General features: G+C 43.7%; 2 protein-coding genes across 3 annotated transcripts; one reads left to right on the top strand and one right to left on the bottom strand.

Annotated features, from left to right (window-relative positions):
- Positions 1-649: 649 nt before the first annotated feature.
- On the top strand, positions 650-6,202 carry impdh1a (IMP (inosine 5'-monophosphate) dehydrogenase 1a; the record flags this gene model as incomplete). 2 transcript variants are annotated; one of them, XM_079162452.1, is made up of 16 exons in its annotated part: positions 650-894; positions 1,451-1,549; positions 2,162-2,210; positions 2,892-2,993; positions 3,177-3,251; positions 3,413-3,619; positions 3,736-3,823; positions 3,935-4,134; positions 4,366-4,456; positions 4,569-4,664; positions 4,783-4,926; positions 5,169-5,310; positions 5,409-5,552; positions 5,644-5,727; positions 5,959-5,975; positions 6,099-6,202. In XM_079162452.1, the coding sequence occupies 16 exons, from the start codon at positions 659-661 to the stop codon at positions 6,200-6,202; spliced, it is 1,878 nt and encodes a 625-aa protein (XP_079018578.1). The 2 variants fall into 2 exon arrangements, with proteins under 2 accessions (XP_079018578.1, XP_079018577.1); XM_079162451.1 differs by lacking the exon at positions 5,959-5,975 and having other exon boundaries at positions 659-894; positions 6,099-6,120.
- Positions 6,203-8,660: 2,458 nt separating this feature from the next.
- On the bottom strand, positions 8,661-12,728 carry prrt4a (proline rich transmembrane protein 4a; the record flags this gene model as incomplete). The annotated part of the gene is made up of 2 exons (XM_079163513.1): positions 8,661-10,768; positions 12,143-12,728. 2 exons carry the CDS (start codon positions 12,726-12,728, stop codon positions 8,661-8,663), a joined length of 2,694 nt encoding a protein of 897 aa, XP_079019639.1.
- Positions 12,729-13,265: the final 537 nt, after the last annotated feature.

The following is a 13,265-nucleotide window of genomic DNA, read 5'->3' as shown; positions in this document are numbered from 1 at the left end:
AGATAACCAAGCAGCACTGCGTTCTGGGCCTCCAGGGGGACGGATTTTTGCCACCTAAGTAAGACTTGACTCTCCTCTCCAGCGGCTCCTCGTGCCTCCAGCTGGGGGTTGTCATGGATTTCTAAATTTGGTGTGCCAAGATAGTCGACTTCATCAACAGGTTAGCTAACAACTCTGTGTGAGGGCCTAACTGGCCTCAAACTCCAGGGATGAGAGCTGACAAACTGGAATGCAAACTCTTCTCAGGGCAAACAACCCAGTTTTAAATGATTTCTTCTGCAGTTTTCAGATTTTTGAGAAGGTTCATTTGTGAAATCTTGTAAAACTGGCTGTTTTGGTTAAACGGCTGAACTGGCCACAAAACAGATGGCAAGACAGCTTCCTCCGATGTCAGGTGTGTCTGAAAGGTGTTTGTGTGGACGTGTACTCAAAGCATTCGGTGTTTATTAGGGCTTATAACTGAACAGCAATTTGTTGCTGCGTGTGGGAGCGGCTGGGACAACTGCGTATTTTGTGAGAGTGTGACTTCGTCTGTGTGAATTAAAAACGTCAGAAGTGCTTGAAGAGTGTCTGTGTGTGTGTGTGTGTGTGTGTGTGTGTGTGTGTGTTAGTGAGGTGGTGGGGCCCGGTGGAGGTCGTAGCCCTGGATTTCTTAGAGATGGAGGGTCATGGTTATGACCGGTTTGGAGATGGGGAGAGGGACACTTACCAAATCGACTACCGGAGGATCGTGGGGGACACGGAACCAGCACGGCCGCGCATCCCAAACAGAGATGGGGAACCAACTCAGTCCTACGGGTCGTTTTCCCACCCGATGCCACATGGACATGGGCATGAGACTGCAGCCCAACGTTACACTGCTACACGTATCCAAGCTGGATATGAACCAGAGAGGTCAGTCTCTACTCTTGCTCAGCCTATCACCACACCGCATAAGCTGTAAGTTCATGCCCTTCTCTGATGATAGTGATTGTGATGGGGTGAAGCTTTATAACGTGTATCTCCGGCAGCAACTGAGACGTTTTCGCTTTCCAGCAGAGTTGGCTGTGTGCTTTTACAGGCCTGCGGCCAACGAAATCCTCTTACCTACTTCACTGCCGTCACAGGTGTACTGAAAGGGTTTTCAAAGACAAGAACGGATTGCTTTTGTTAGCATTTCCTGTCTCCGCTCCACTATTTTAATAGGATCTGGCTACAGCATGAGTGTGAGAAACAGAGGTCAAGAAAGAGACGGGCACAACAGCATGCATGTCTTGCACAAGGGATGAACACATCCAGTCAAACATGCATTCTTTTTGTGACATTAGATTTATGAACAATTCATTCTATGACGCTGTCATGTACATGATAAAAACAGGTGTCTATTCATTGTCGTATCTTTACACACCCTCCAATATATTCATATTTTCAGTTACATCTTGTGTGCACGTTGTGCCTTTTTCTATTTTAGCATGGCAGACTACTTGATCAGTGGAGGCACAGGTTATGTTCCTGAAGATGGATTAACAGCACAACAACTCTTTTCCATCGGCGATGGACTTACATACAAGTAAGACATATGCTAAACAAAACACAAAAACAGCAGAGATACATTTGCTGGCTCATTTCAGGGTATGACACACTTAACACACTGACAGGTGCATGTGCACATATATAAACACAAGTTAGAGTTACGCAATGTCTTCCATTAAATGTTTAGTAATATCAGTGATGACACATCTGCTTGGTCTTTATATGGAGGATTATAATGAGTAATACTACTTTCAAGGATGACTCTGAGTGGGGTCAGTGTGTGAGTGTTTGTGCAGTGTGTGAGTGTTTGTGCAGTGTGCGAGTGTTTGTGCACGTATCAGTGTGTTAATGAGTGTCGGTGTAGTTTCCTTAATGGAAGCTATATGCAGGGTTTATCAGAGTGCAGAGGATAAATTCAATGGGCTGAAAGGCTGACAGATTATGTTCGCTCACTGTCAGCTAAGTTTAGTAAAGCGCTGCCTTGCAGGAATATGATTTGCGCTGTACAGTTCACACACACAACTAAAGCTGCATAATCCTTGTTTATGGTGATTGTTACGAGCAATATTGATTATTCATAAAGACGTCTAACTCTCCCAGTTCCAAAGTGAGATGTGTTCACATGTGTCCGTTTTGTCTCCCTTTTCAGTGACTTCTTGATCCTCCCTGGTTTCATAGATTTTACTTCTGATGAGGTGGTATGTATCATTGCACTGTTCAGCATATCACAAGCCACAAACTGGTTCACTGGTTCACAGTCTACATTTTTGTTATTTCTTTGGACAAACATAAACAGTTACATTTGTCTTTTTTCATGTTATTTCTGTCATGTCATTCCTTTGGGCCACAAACATGTTCTTGACCTTGACCTCAATAAAACAAATGTTTACTGGTATTTCTGGACAATACTTCACATGCACAGACATGTGTTGCTGTAACCCTTGTAATTCATCCCTAACTCTTTCTTGCGTTCAGTTGAGCACAAGGTTGTTTGTTTGGCTTGCTTTGTTTTCGTCTTTGCAAGCTCTGCTGGGACATTAAATTAATTTCATGCCTGGGTCACATGGGTTATTGCTGGATAGCAGGTGTTCAAAACAGACACACGGTTGCGTCATCAAACACTCAGCAGGTGAATTCAAAAAGTCAACCTCTAATCTGTCTAAACTGGTTTAAAGGTTATTTCGATGCAAATTAAAAACCAGCCTTAACATTTGGTTAACAAATGTGTTGCAGCTGCAACACTGTGGGGACGTTGTTTGTAGAACATCATGTTATCTGTAGGTCATAGCGAAACATTAGAGATTATATTTTAGATTTACGTTGTTCTGAGTGTTTTTTAAGATCATAAAATGATTTCTGTTTCCAATTTTCTTTTTTAGGATCTAACCTCTGCGTTGACGAGGAAGATAACCCTGAAGACACCTCTTATTTCATCTCCCATGGATACGGTCACAGAGTCATTCATGGCCATCGCCATGGCAGTGAGTACAAGCACTGCAGCACTACACACACACACACACACACACACACCACAACCGATTGCGCATTCAGTTTCGCATCATCCTGCTCCAAGTGCACAAGAACATTGAGGGCCCCTGGATACTTTTCAGTGTTATTTCATCAATGAATTATTTCCTCTCGTGTCTCTGTTTGGCTGGTTCCAGTTGATGGGTGGGATTGGAATAATTCATCATAACTGTACTGCTGAGTTCCAGGCCAACGAGGTGCGCAAAGTCAAGGTAAGACGGACCAAGTCGACAAACACATGAACTTACAGTTGACTGAGAAATTCATCTGTGACACTGTAGCATCCACGACAACCCTCTTTCACAATGAGATGAAAACAGTGTACACTGAATGGCCTCTAATCATTCAACGCTTGTGTTTTTGTTCTTGCCAGAAATTTGAGCAGGGCTTTATTACAGACCCGGTGGTGATGAGTCCCCGACACACAGTGGGGGACGTGTTTGAGGCAAAGACACGCCATGGTTTCTCTGGGATCCCTGTAACAGAGACCGGCAAGATGGGCAGCAAGCTGGTCGGCATTGTCACCTCCAGAGACATAGACTTTCTGTCTGAGAAGGACCATGACCGACCCCTGGAGGAGGTGTGTGTATAGCTTATGTGTTTATGTGTGTGAGAACACGATATATGCATCATTCATACGCTGTTGAACAAATGGGTGGTATATTAATATACATGCACTTTACTGTTCTGATTCAGGCAATGACGAAAAGAGAAGATTTAGTTGTTGCACCCGCTGGAGTCACACTAAAAGAGGCTAATGATATACTGCAACGTAGCAAAAAAGGTAAATCTGTGAAGTAGGTCACGCTACAGTAGAGCACAAGTAACCAGCACTTGGACACGCTTGGGCTTTTCTCTTTCTTCTGTCACTCATTTAACACTTTGACTCTCCAAGGAAAACTTCCCATAGTAAATGACAGCGATGAGCTGGTTGCCATCATTGCGAGGACTGACTTGAAGAAGAACAGAGATTATCCTCTGGCCTCCAAGGACTCCCGCAAACAGCTGCTGTGTGGAGCTGCAATCGGTACAAGGGAGGACGACAAGTACAGACTGGACCTACTCATGCAGGCTGGGGTGGACGTGATAGTCCTGGTAGGGGTCGGATTCAGCTTTTGGTTAATTTGTGATTTGATTCTGATGGCATAGCCCATGCCAGTCAGAAAGGTTATCAGCTTGTTGATACAGATGGGATGAATGTAGTAGCTTTGGGGTTTCTTGATGATTTTGTTAAACGTGAACTGCTCTAATTTACCTATCGATTTAAAAAAAATCAGAGATACAGTAGGTGCTTCATTACTCATTGAAACTGTTTGATTTTAACAGGATTCCTCCCAAGGAAACTCAGTGTATCAAATCAATATGATAAACTACATCAAACAGAAATATCCTGAACTACAGGTAGTTGGAGGAAATGGTAAGCTCTGCTCGTCTTCTTCTGTAAACACCCTATAACCTTTTATTTGTATAACCTTTCATACCTCTGTCTCCCACACTGAGCTCTTATCTGTTTGTCTGTCCCCCTCTAGTGGTGACAGCTGCTCAGGCCAAAAACCTCATAGATGCTGGTGTGGATGCCCTGAGGGTGGGCATGGGGTGTGGCTCTATCTGTATCACACAGGAAGGTATGTTGAAAAGTGCAGTACTGTAAATAACAGTTGGTTTAAGATAACAACTGAAAACGTACGCGTGATAAACCTAAAACAGGTTTGTAATACACAATATTATTCTCTTGTTTCACAGTGATGGCATGTGGACGGCCCCAAGGTACATCAGTGTACAAGGTTGCAGAGTATGCCCGACGTTTTGGAGTGCCGGTAATTGCTGATGGGGGCATTCAGACTGTTGGACATGTGGTGAAGGCTCTGGCCCTGGGAGCATCAACCGGTAGAGAAATGTTGATTCGTCCTGTGTGCTACTGTTTCCTCAAGTCTTACATCTTTGTGAATTACATTTGGATCACCCAGTGGACATTCGGCGTAATATTTTGAGTCAGAAGGTCTGAAGGTGCTGTCACTGTTAGTTTTTTAACCAAAAGACAGCAGTGCACTCTTTTTGTCTTTGCCTGTTGTCCTTGGCAATATGCATAACCGCGTCCTATATTTTTGTCCTCATATTTCTGCCCTCAGTGATGATGGGGTCATTGCTCGCGGCAACCACCGAAGCTCCAGGAGAGTATTTCTTTTCAGACGGCGTCCGTCTGAAAAAGTACAGAGGAATGGGCTCCTTGGATGCCATGGAGAAAAACAACAGTCAGAAACGTTACTTCAGGTGAGGGTTACAGAGGTCCTGAGGACAATGTACAGTCATGGGATGTCACAATGACCTCTTTATCTCTTACCCTGCGTGAATTCTGTTTGTGTATCCAGTGAGGGAGATAAGCTGAAGGTTGCTCAAGGCGTCTCAGGATCAGTGCAAGATAAAGGCTCCATTCATAAGTTTGTTCCCTACCTCATTGCTGGTATCCAACATGGCTGTCAGGACATAGGAGCCAAGAGTTTATCCATTTTACGGTAAATGTGAAATGGTGTGTGTGTGTGTGTGTGTGTGTGTGTGTGTGTTGTGTAAGGGCCTTTAGATATGAGCTGTGTATCTTTGCACCAGGTCGATGATGTACTCTGGAGAGCTGAAGTTTGAGAAGAGAACCATGTCTGCTCAGATGGAGGGAGGAGTCCACGGCCTCCACTCGTAAGTCTGACCTCTGACCCCTGATCCCCGGTTTCTGACCTTTCCCCTTCCTCTGCAACCCCTTGTTATTCTGTGTCTCTTTACTGTATTCCTCTGTTTGAATATTTCAGTGGCAGTGGTAGTTTGGTGAAGTCTGTCATCATGTGTTTCCTCTCTGAATATTTATACTTTTAAATGGAATTTGTCTGTGTCTTCTTTCTTCCTCTTTTCTTCCCCATGCTGTGACATTAGATATTCTTTTGTCCCATGTAAGTACATCAATGTGGTTATCACACCTCCATCTTCTTTTGTCCAATATTGCTTTTATAGCATGGGAATGTTATCTAAACACAGGAGACTCTAACACTCTTCTCTCGCTGTTTCATGCTAAGTTACGAGAAACGACTTTACTGAGGCGGGAGGAAGAGGAAACGCTCGAACAGGACCAAATGTCCCGTCCCCAGCAGCTATGAGCAGATGCACCGGGCACATGTAATCAAACTACAAACAGAAAGCTGTTGTTGCTGTACAACACACACTCTAAAACCTGAGACTGCTTTTCTGTGTTCTCCCCTATTTTTCTTGTCTCTCCCGTCTCTGACCCCTTCAAAGGTGGACAAAACAACAAGTTCAAACTCCACATGCAGTCACGTCCACATTTGAACTCTTTATCTGTCTTTCTTCCACTGTGGCCAAGGGGCAGTGGAGGTAATTTAATTACCTGATCCCTTTCAACAAGCAAACTGATGTTACTTCTTTAGGACAAGCTTATCATTGCTGATCTAACGGGAGGCCCATCTCCTGGTTTGCACCTTGAAACAGGCAAGTAGGCAATACAACAAAGCTTGAAGAGGTGCAGTATTAGTTTCACTACACAATGTATGTGTAGCGCAGCATGCATAAACTTTTAGACGACATTAAGCAGTCAGATACTTTATTTACAGAATAAAAGACACATAATTCTGGCAATAATTGTTTACCATTTAGTTTCAGAAAAAGAGTAAAGTAAACGGTAAAGTTACACGGCCACATTACCAGCTCTGCCCCGGTAACTTGTGTATAAAGCTTACTTAACCAGGAGGAAACATCTACATACAGTACAATTGCGTTCTCATTATCTTCTAACAACACCAGTTAGTTTTTGTTTCAGCAAACTATATGTAATTTCTCGAACAGACGAATGTTTAGCTTTTACATAATGGATCTGATCACCCTGTATGTATTCTCACCTCCAGATTGTGAGCTCTTTGAATGTGCTGCTGCTGTTGCAGAAGGGACCAGAACTTAGCATCAGCCTTAATTCACACATTTTAAATCAAGGAGGGTTTTAAAGGAGCGATCATGTGTAATCTCTCTCTGGATTTTCGTCTGCTCACCTTGTTTGATGCAGAAAATACTCGCTAACAAAATGTTTGAGTGACAAGACAGAAGACTATACTCACTTTACATGTTTGATTATCTGATTATAATTCCAAACACTGCTCATTTTATACTGCAAATAAGTCTCATTGGCTTGACATGTTGTGATCTTCCATAATTTCATTTAGCAAAAACACAGTATTAATTACATGGCTATTGACTGTACATAATACATAATAAAGGTAGTTATTGTCTTTTTTCAGATTAAAAATATTAATCTGTGAGTCAATGAAATAGAGCGATAAAGTCAGTGCAGAAGGGTTGTAACAAAACAGTTGCCCAGGATAGATTCATTTATTTATGGAGTTAAAGTTATTTCAACTTGATTTATCAGTTTTAAATGTGATTTCTTATTTTTATGGGTGGTATTCAACATCTTTGGTATAAAATGTGTTGTTTTATGATAAACAGTTAATGTTAATTTTGCAATAAATGAGCTAGTGTACTGGTTGATGAAGTTATTTGACAGTTCTTAATAGTTTCTTATTTAAAGGTTACAGGACATATAAATATTTTCTTTCATCACCCACCAGTTTCAAAATGATGTCTATATGTTAATAGTGTTACACGAATAAAGATAATTTTGACAAGGGCGTTTTGATATTGTTTTAGCAATTCTGTCAAGTCTCCAGAAATGTATGAAGAAATGTTTTTGTTTTTCTCATCTCCACTAGAGGGCGAAATATATTTAAAATGTAACCACTTCAATTTTCACTTTAACTCTTTCACAAGTGTAAGATTATTGCACCTTTGACTGTAGTTCTACTAACATTTCAAAGATACCACTCAAATGGTTGATTTAGGAGGCAGTACAAAAAAAGAAGGATAAACTAATCCTGTGCATTTATGAAATTTCCTTGAATTTCCAAGTTTATTACACCACACTGAAATCATTTATGATAATCCTGTGGGGAAAGCATTTCATGCCAAAATGTCTGTTGTTCCCACGATGAAGTATGTTTGCCAACTTTGTACACAACTTAATGGCCAGCAAGGAGCTGATCGCGTGTCGGCAAAAAATTATGCTTCACCGTCACAAAGAGCTCCCTTTGTTTAACACTGTAGATTAAACTGTGTCCATACATTCCCAACGGGGAAGAGTCCTTCTGAGCACGTCAAACTTTTTCCACTATTAAAAACACAACAGTACAACAACTGTGTAGAAATAAACTGTTTGTCCACTCACTATTAAATAAGGGCCTCCATTAGCTGCAAATCCCTTTACATTTCTCTCTGCAGCTTCAAATATCATGAAGCTCAAGATGACAGTTGTACAAATATTAAAACTGAGATGCACTGTGATGAAGACAGCCTTTAAAATCAAGTTTTCAACAAACATAATATCAACAGTACAGTATTTATAGAACATAAGTTAGGTCTACATATTGTATCAATAATGTTAATTCCTTTTATTAATTCAGGTAATTATTTTGATGTGTATAACTTTTATGATCTGATGTCATCTAACCTGTTATGAGTGCTATTTCTGTACAATGTCATGTGCATTTCAATCCTAACTGAACTTTTATAACTTTCTACAATTCAATGGTGTCACTGCAAACACTCAGAGTGTCAATTTGTCTGCACACGTTGACAAACTCCGCCTGCACAGCCAGATCCCATTCCAGCTGTTGGCTCTCACTCAGGTGTTTAGTACCTGCCAGCCGGCCGGACCCGCGACTGTCCTGGGAGGCTAAGCTGAGGGTTCTGTAACGCCGGTGGTATGACAGGTGGGGGATTGCTCGGGGGAGGCTGCTCTGAGCAAAGTTTTGACCTCTGTTGGCCCAGGAATGTGAACGCAGCTTTCCTGAATCCTTGGGATTGCTGCACAGGCCCTGTGTTGAACCAGAGACGCTCTCTTTCCAATCCCATTGCTCTGGTGGCACTGGTGGCTTGCTGTGAGATGTCAAAGAGCTATGTGGCTGGGAAGGTCTTGAACAGGACAGAGCGTTGTCTTGCTCCATGTCACCACAAGAAGAGGTTCGGTACAGGGCATTTTCCATAGAGCTAGGCCCTTGTTGTGATGCACCCTGGCTAGGACAGCTCAAAGAGAGGCTGGAAGAAGCATTTAAGAGTCTTGGCAAACCAAAGATACTGTGAGAGAATAGGGATTCACTGAACAGAGCCTGGTCAATGCTGCGGGACAGGTCTATGGGAGACGGGGGCCGCAGATCCCCAGTTGAGTCAGTATCCATTCCTAGGCTATCCAGTGACAACATCTGAGACTCAACTGCATTTTTAGGCTTGTGCGGTGGGTCTGGCGATGTAGGGAGAGGTAGTACAGTGCCTTGGTTTTGGCTGGACTTGGGGCCAAGCCCATTCCCAGGAGGATCCACCATTGAGAAAAGAGGAAGAGTTTCTGTCTGTCCCTTCATTATGACATCACAGACCACCAGCTTTTCTTGCTTACCCTGGGACCAAGAATAGTGAGAGGAGAGGACAGGAGAATCTGCACCTCCCTGAGAGGGCAGGGTGAGCCCTCGCAAAGGGGAGCTACAGGAGAGACGGGACCAAGATCCTGGCCGGGGATTAGTTATGGTCTTGATAGAGGAGTTGTTTTGACAGAATAGAGGGTGTGAACCAATGAGAGACAAACCTAGACACACCCCAATCTCACACAGCCTGCAACCTACCTGGTAGCCCCACCAGGGCCAGGGCTGGAACCCATAGCCTTCAACCCCACCCAAACCAAGGGCATGCAGGATCCCATACAACTGGAGGCCTCCACACCCTAACAAACACAACGAAGCCCCTACTCCAGCTCCTGCTGCCCTACCCCAGTCCTCCACTTTGGCAAAGGGGCAACGTGTAGGTGGCATCACTGTAGGAGATCCTCCACTCTCTCCATTGTCATTCAGCCGGTAGATGTGTTTCGTGTTGAATTGCATCAAGCAGTAGAAGATGAGGTAGGAGCATGAGAGAAAGATGGTGAGACATACAAACACACCCTGGGGGAATAGCAGGATCACTGAGGGGAGGCTGTGGAAGAGCTGGAGCATGCCAACACACCCTAGAGAGACCCCAGAATACAGCATGGACATACACAGTAACAGGCAGGGTTTGGGCAAGGCTGAGAAGATGGCGGAATTAGCAAGTGGGAATGAAAGATGCACGCGTGAGCGTAAGGAAAGAAGGATGAAGGAAAGGGAGAAGGCTGAAATCAAGCAGGGAAAGGGCAGTTCAGAGAGCAGCAGAGAGCCCAGAGGGGGAAGGCGATCTTGATGATTGTAAGCATCGTAGAGCAAACAGAAAGCTTGGATCCCTGCAAACGCTAGAAGGAACAAGTGCAGCAGGGTGAAGTAGGGGCTACCCGGGGGACACCGCAGGGGCAGGCCTAGCAGGCAGACCACAGAGATTAGGCCAAATACAGTAAAGACAGACCCCAGGCCATAGACGTGTGCTTCCCATGCAAATCCCCATGTGGCGAGGGCAGAGTTCCAGTCCGAATACAGAGGGACGAAAAGGGCAGAGCTGAGAGTCAGATCGGGGCGCAGGGACTCGTTGGGGGTAAAGTCATCTGGGTAGTTGGGAGTCCAGGACTGGTTTGATGTTTTGCAGGGTGTGGTAGGTGTGTCTGTGTTACCATCGAGCAACAGTGTGCCACTGGTCTTTGGGAGATGCGGGTCATCGTCCTTGGAGTCATCTGAAAAAGCAAGTACGGTGAATTAAAACATTACCAACTCATCTGTTGTGTCAACAGGGCCCAAAGGGTAGACATTTTAAATGCACACACAACTGAACGTTTTAAATGTGAAAGTGGAGAGAGTATGCTAACGCACTGAAACAAGATGATGAACATGCTAAACTTATCCTGTGGAACATCAACATTAGCTTAGTAATTATGAGCATGTTAGCATGCTGATGATGATTTTAATAATATAGTGACATAATATGTTTTAATGAATACAGGCTAAAGTGATTATATGCACAGTATTTTTGTCCAAAAAGAGAGAAGGGGAGTATCTGCCATGTGTGAAGTTAATCCATAATAAAACAGAGCAGGCTTGGGAATCTCTAACTGGGTCACAGAGAGAGTGGGAGAATGAGGAAGTAGTGTAGAGAGACAAATGTGTGTTGATTAGCCAGTATTGACCTCATTGATGCTCTCATTCTGTGTGGCTATTATTACGCATGGTCAAGAGGTGTTGGGCTGTCATTAATGTTGCATCCTTTCTCTAACAACATGCAGCGATATTCACATTTCATATCTGACTATGATTGTCGAACCAATAAATAATGTAAGCATCTCGTTCTCTTGGTGAAATAACGTTCAGACTAAGCTGTATGCGACCAGATTCAGGGAACCTACTGGTTATAACTGCAAGGCTGGTAAAATATTTAGTATTTTGTGTATATGTTTATGGTTTTTGTGTGTAGAGTTTCAGGAATTGTGTTTTAGCTATTTCAAAACTGCAAATGCATAGGCAGCTTGAGGAAGGGTAAGTTCTCACATAGTAATGTCAAAGCCCTCCTCCCTCTATGTCTGTGGACACAACACATCATTTACTTTGACAAGTCAGTGCCATCATGTGTGTGTGTGTGTGTGTACAGCAAATACTGCATGTGCAGGTGTGCACCACATTATCCAGTAACCCTTGGGTGTGGGTAATGTACTCTGACTAAATGAAATGTTTCGACATCAACAAGACAGTGGAGGACTGAGAATCTGTGATGAAATGATTGAGAAGGAGAGGGGAGAGAGGGTTTGGGAAGAGTTAGAGAGAGATTTTTGAGGAGGGTGAAAGTTTGGGGGAGTGAAGGGATGCAAAGCCTTCTGTGAGTGTAATATGTCTGCCAGCAGAATACCTTTCGGAGACACTGCAGTCACACACAGACTTGGAGTTTTGTAGATTTTATTTTAGGTATTTAATAAGGGCAACACTATAAATCCTACTATAGGCCATAAGCGACAGGTGTTAACTGTGATTGGTGTCAATTTTACTATTAATAATGGATACTCCAAATAAATTACCTTTATCTGCCTCCATGCTTACAGCTCCTCTGTGTAAAATATCACCCGTAATATCAATTAATCCATCTCCGGCCTCTTTCACTGGGACTGTCCCCTCCTGTGTCCCTTCCTGCATGACAACAGAAGGGCCTGTGGTCCGTCCCCAAATGGCTACCGGTGGAGTGGGCCGCTCAGGGCTGGGCCCAGGTCCAGCAGACAGCGATGAAGTGGAGTCCGGAACTGATGGAAGTGAGCCAGCCCGAAGATAAGGAAACTGTCCATCAGTCGTCTCCTTCTGAGAGGCTGGGAAAGTTGGCTGATTGTCTCCTGTCTGTGTAGAATGCAATATGGATCGAGTATTTGTCTCAGCTGGCTGATACTTGAATGTTTGTTCCTGGGTGGCTCGAGGTGGTGCTCCTCCTGATGAAGACCTTATTGCTGGTTGTGTGCTCTCCTTGGAGGTCTCATCTTCTGTATCTGAAGGTCTGGATATGATGAGCCCCTTCTCATTAGGATACAAACGAGATGTCTCAGTGCTCTCCTGTAAATCAATGTATTCACCAATCACACCTTGTCTATCGGAATCCTCAGATAACGATAGGGGCCAACTCACAGGCAGACCTGGGAAGTCAACATTCTCAGTCCCAAACATGGGATTCCCCGGTGCTAAACCAGGTCCATGTGGTCTCTGTGGTGGCTGTGTGAGACGCCGTACTGCTGTGTCGGTCTCTGGCTGTTGTGCATCCTTGACATTTTCTCCAGCGAAGGCTATGACATGAAGTGATAGAGGCAAGGAGAGGGGGAGAAGAAGATAAAGATTCCACAGAGAGTGCATGGCGAGGGTCTACAAACTCCACCGCAAAGTCACATGCTGAAGATTTTGACGGGTATTGTCCGGTCACAAGCTTGACAGATCTTTTAGCTCAGGTCTCTGGGGGATCTCATGCTTAACACACCTAGGGGGCGGAAGAAAGGTAAATTACATTCAAGACACAATCTGTGCAACCACTCATAAAAACGTGTGCATTGCTAGGATATTTGCAATAAAAAACTTGACTTTCTGCATATAGGGCGAGTACTAAAATGCAAATACGAAAGCGTTCAAAACCTCATACCCTTTCACCTATAAAGTCACAAAACATACACACAGTACACACGTCAGGGTGCAAATTAAAAGACATTCAGTACA

This window comes from Pholis gunnellus (assembly GCF_910591455.1).
Source record: "Pholis gunnellus genome assembly, chromosome: 7".
Lineage (NCBI taxonomy): Eukaryota > Metazoa > Chordata > Actinopteri > Perciformes > Pholidae > Pholis > Pholis gunnellus.
This window is presented reverse-complemented; position numbering and strand designations above follow the sequence as displayed.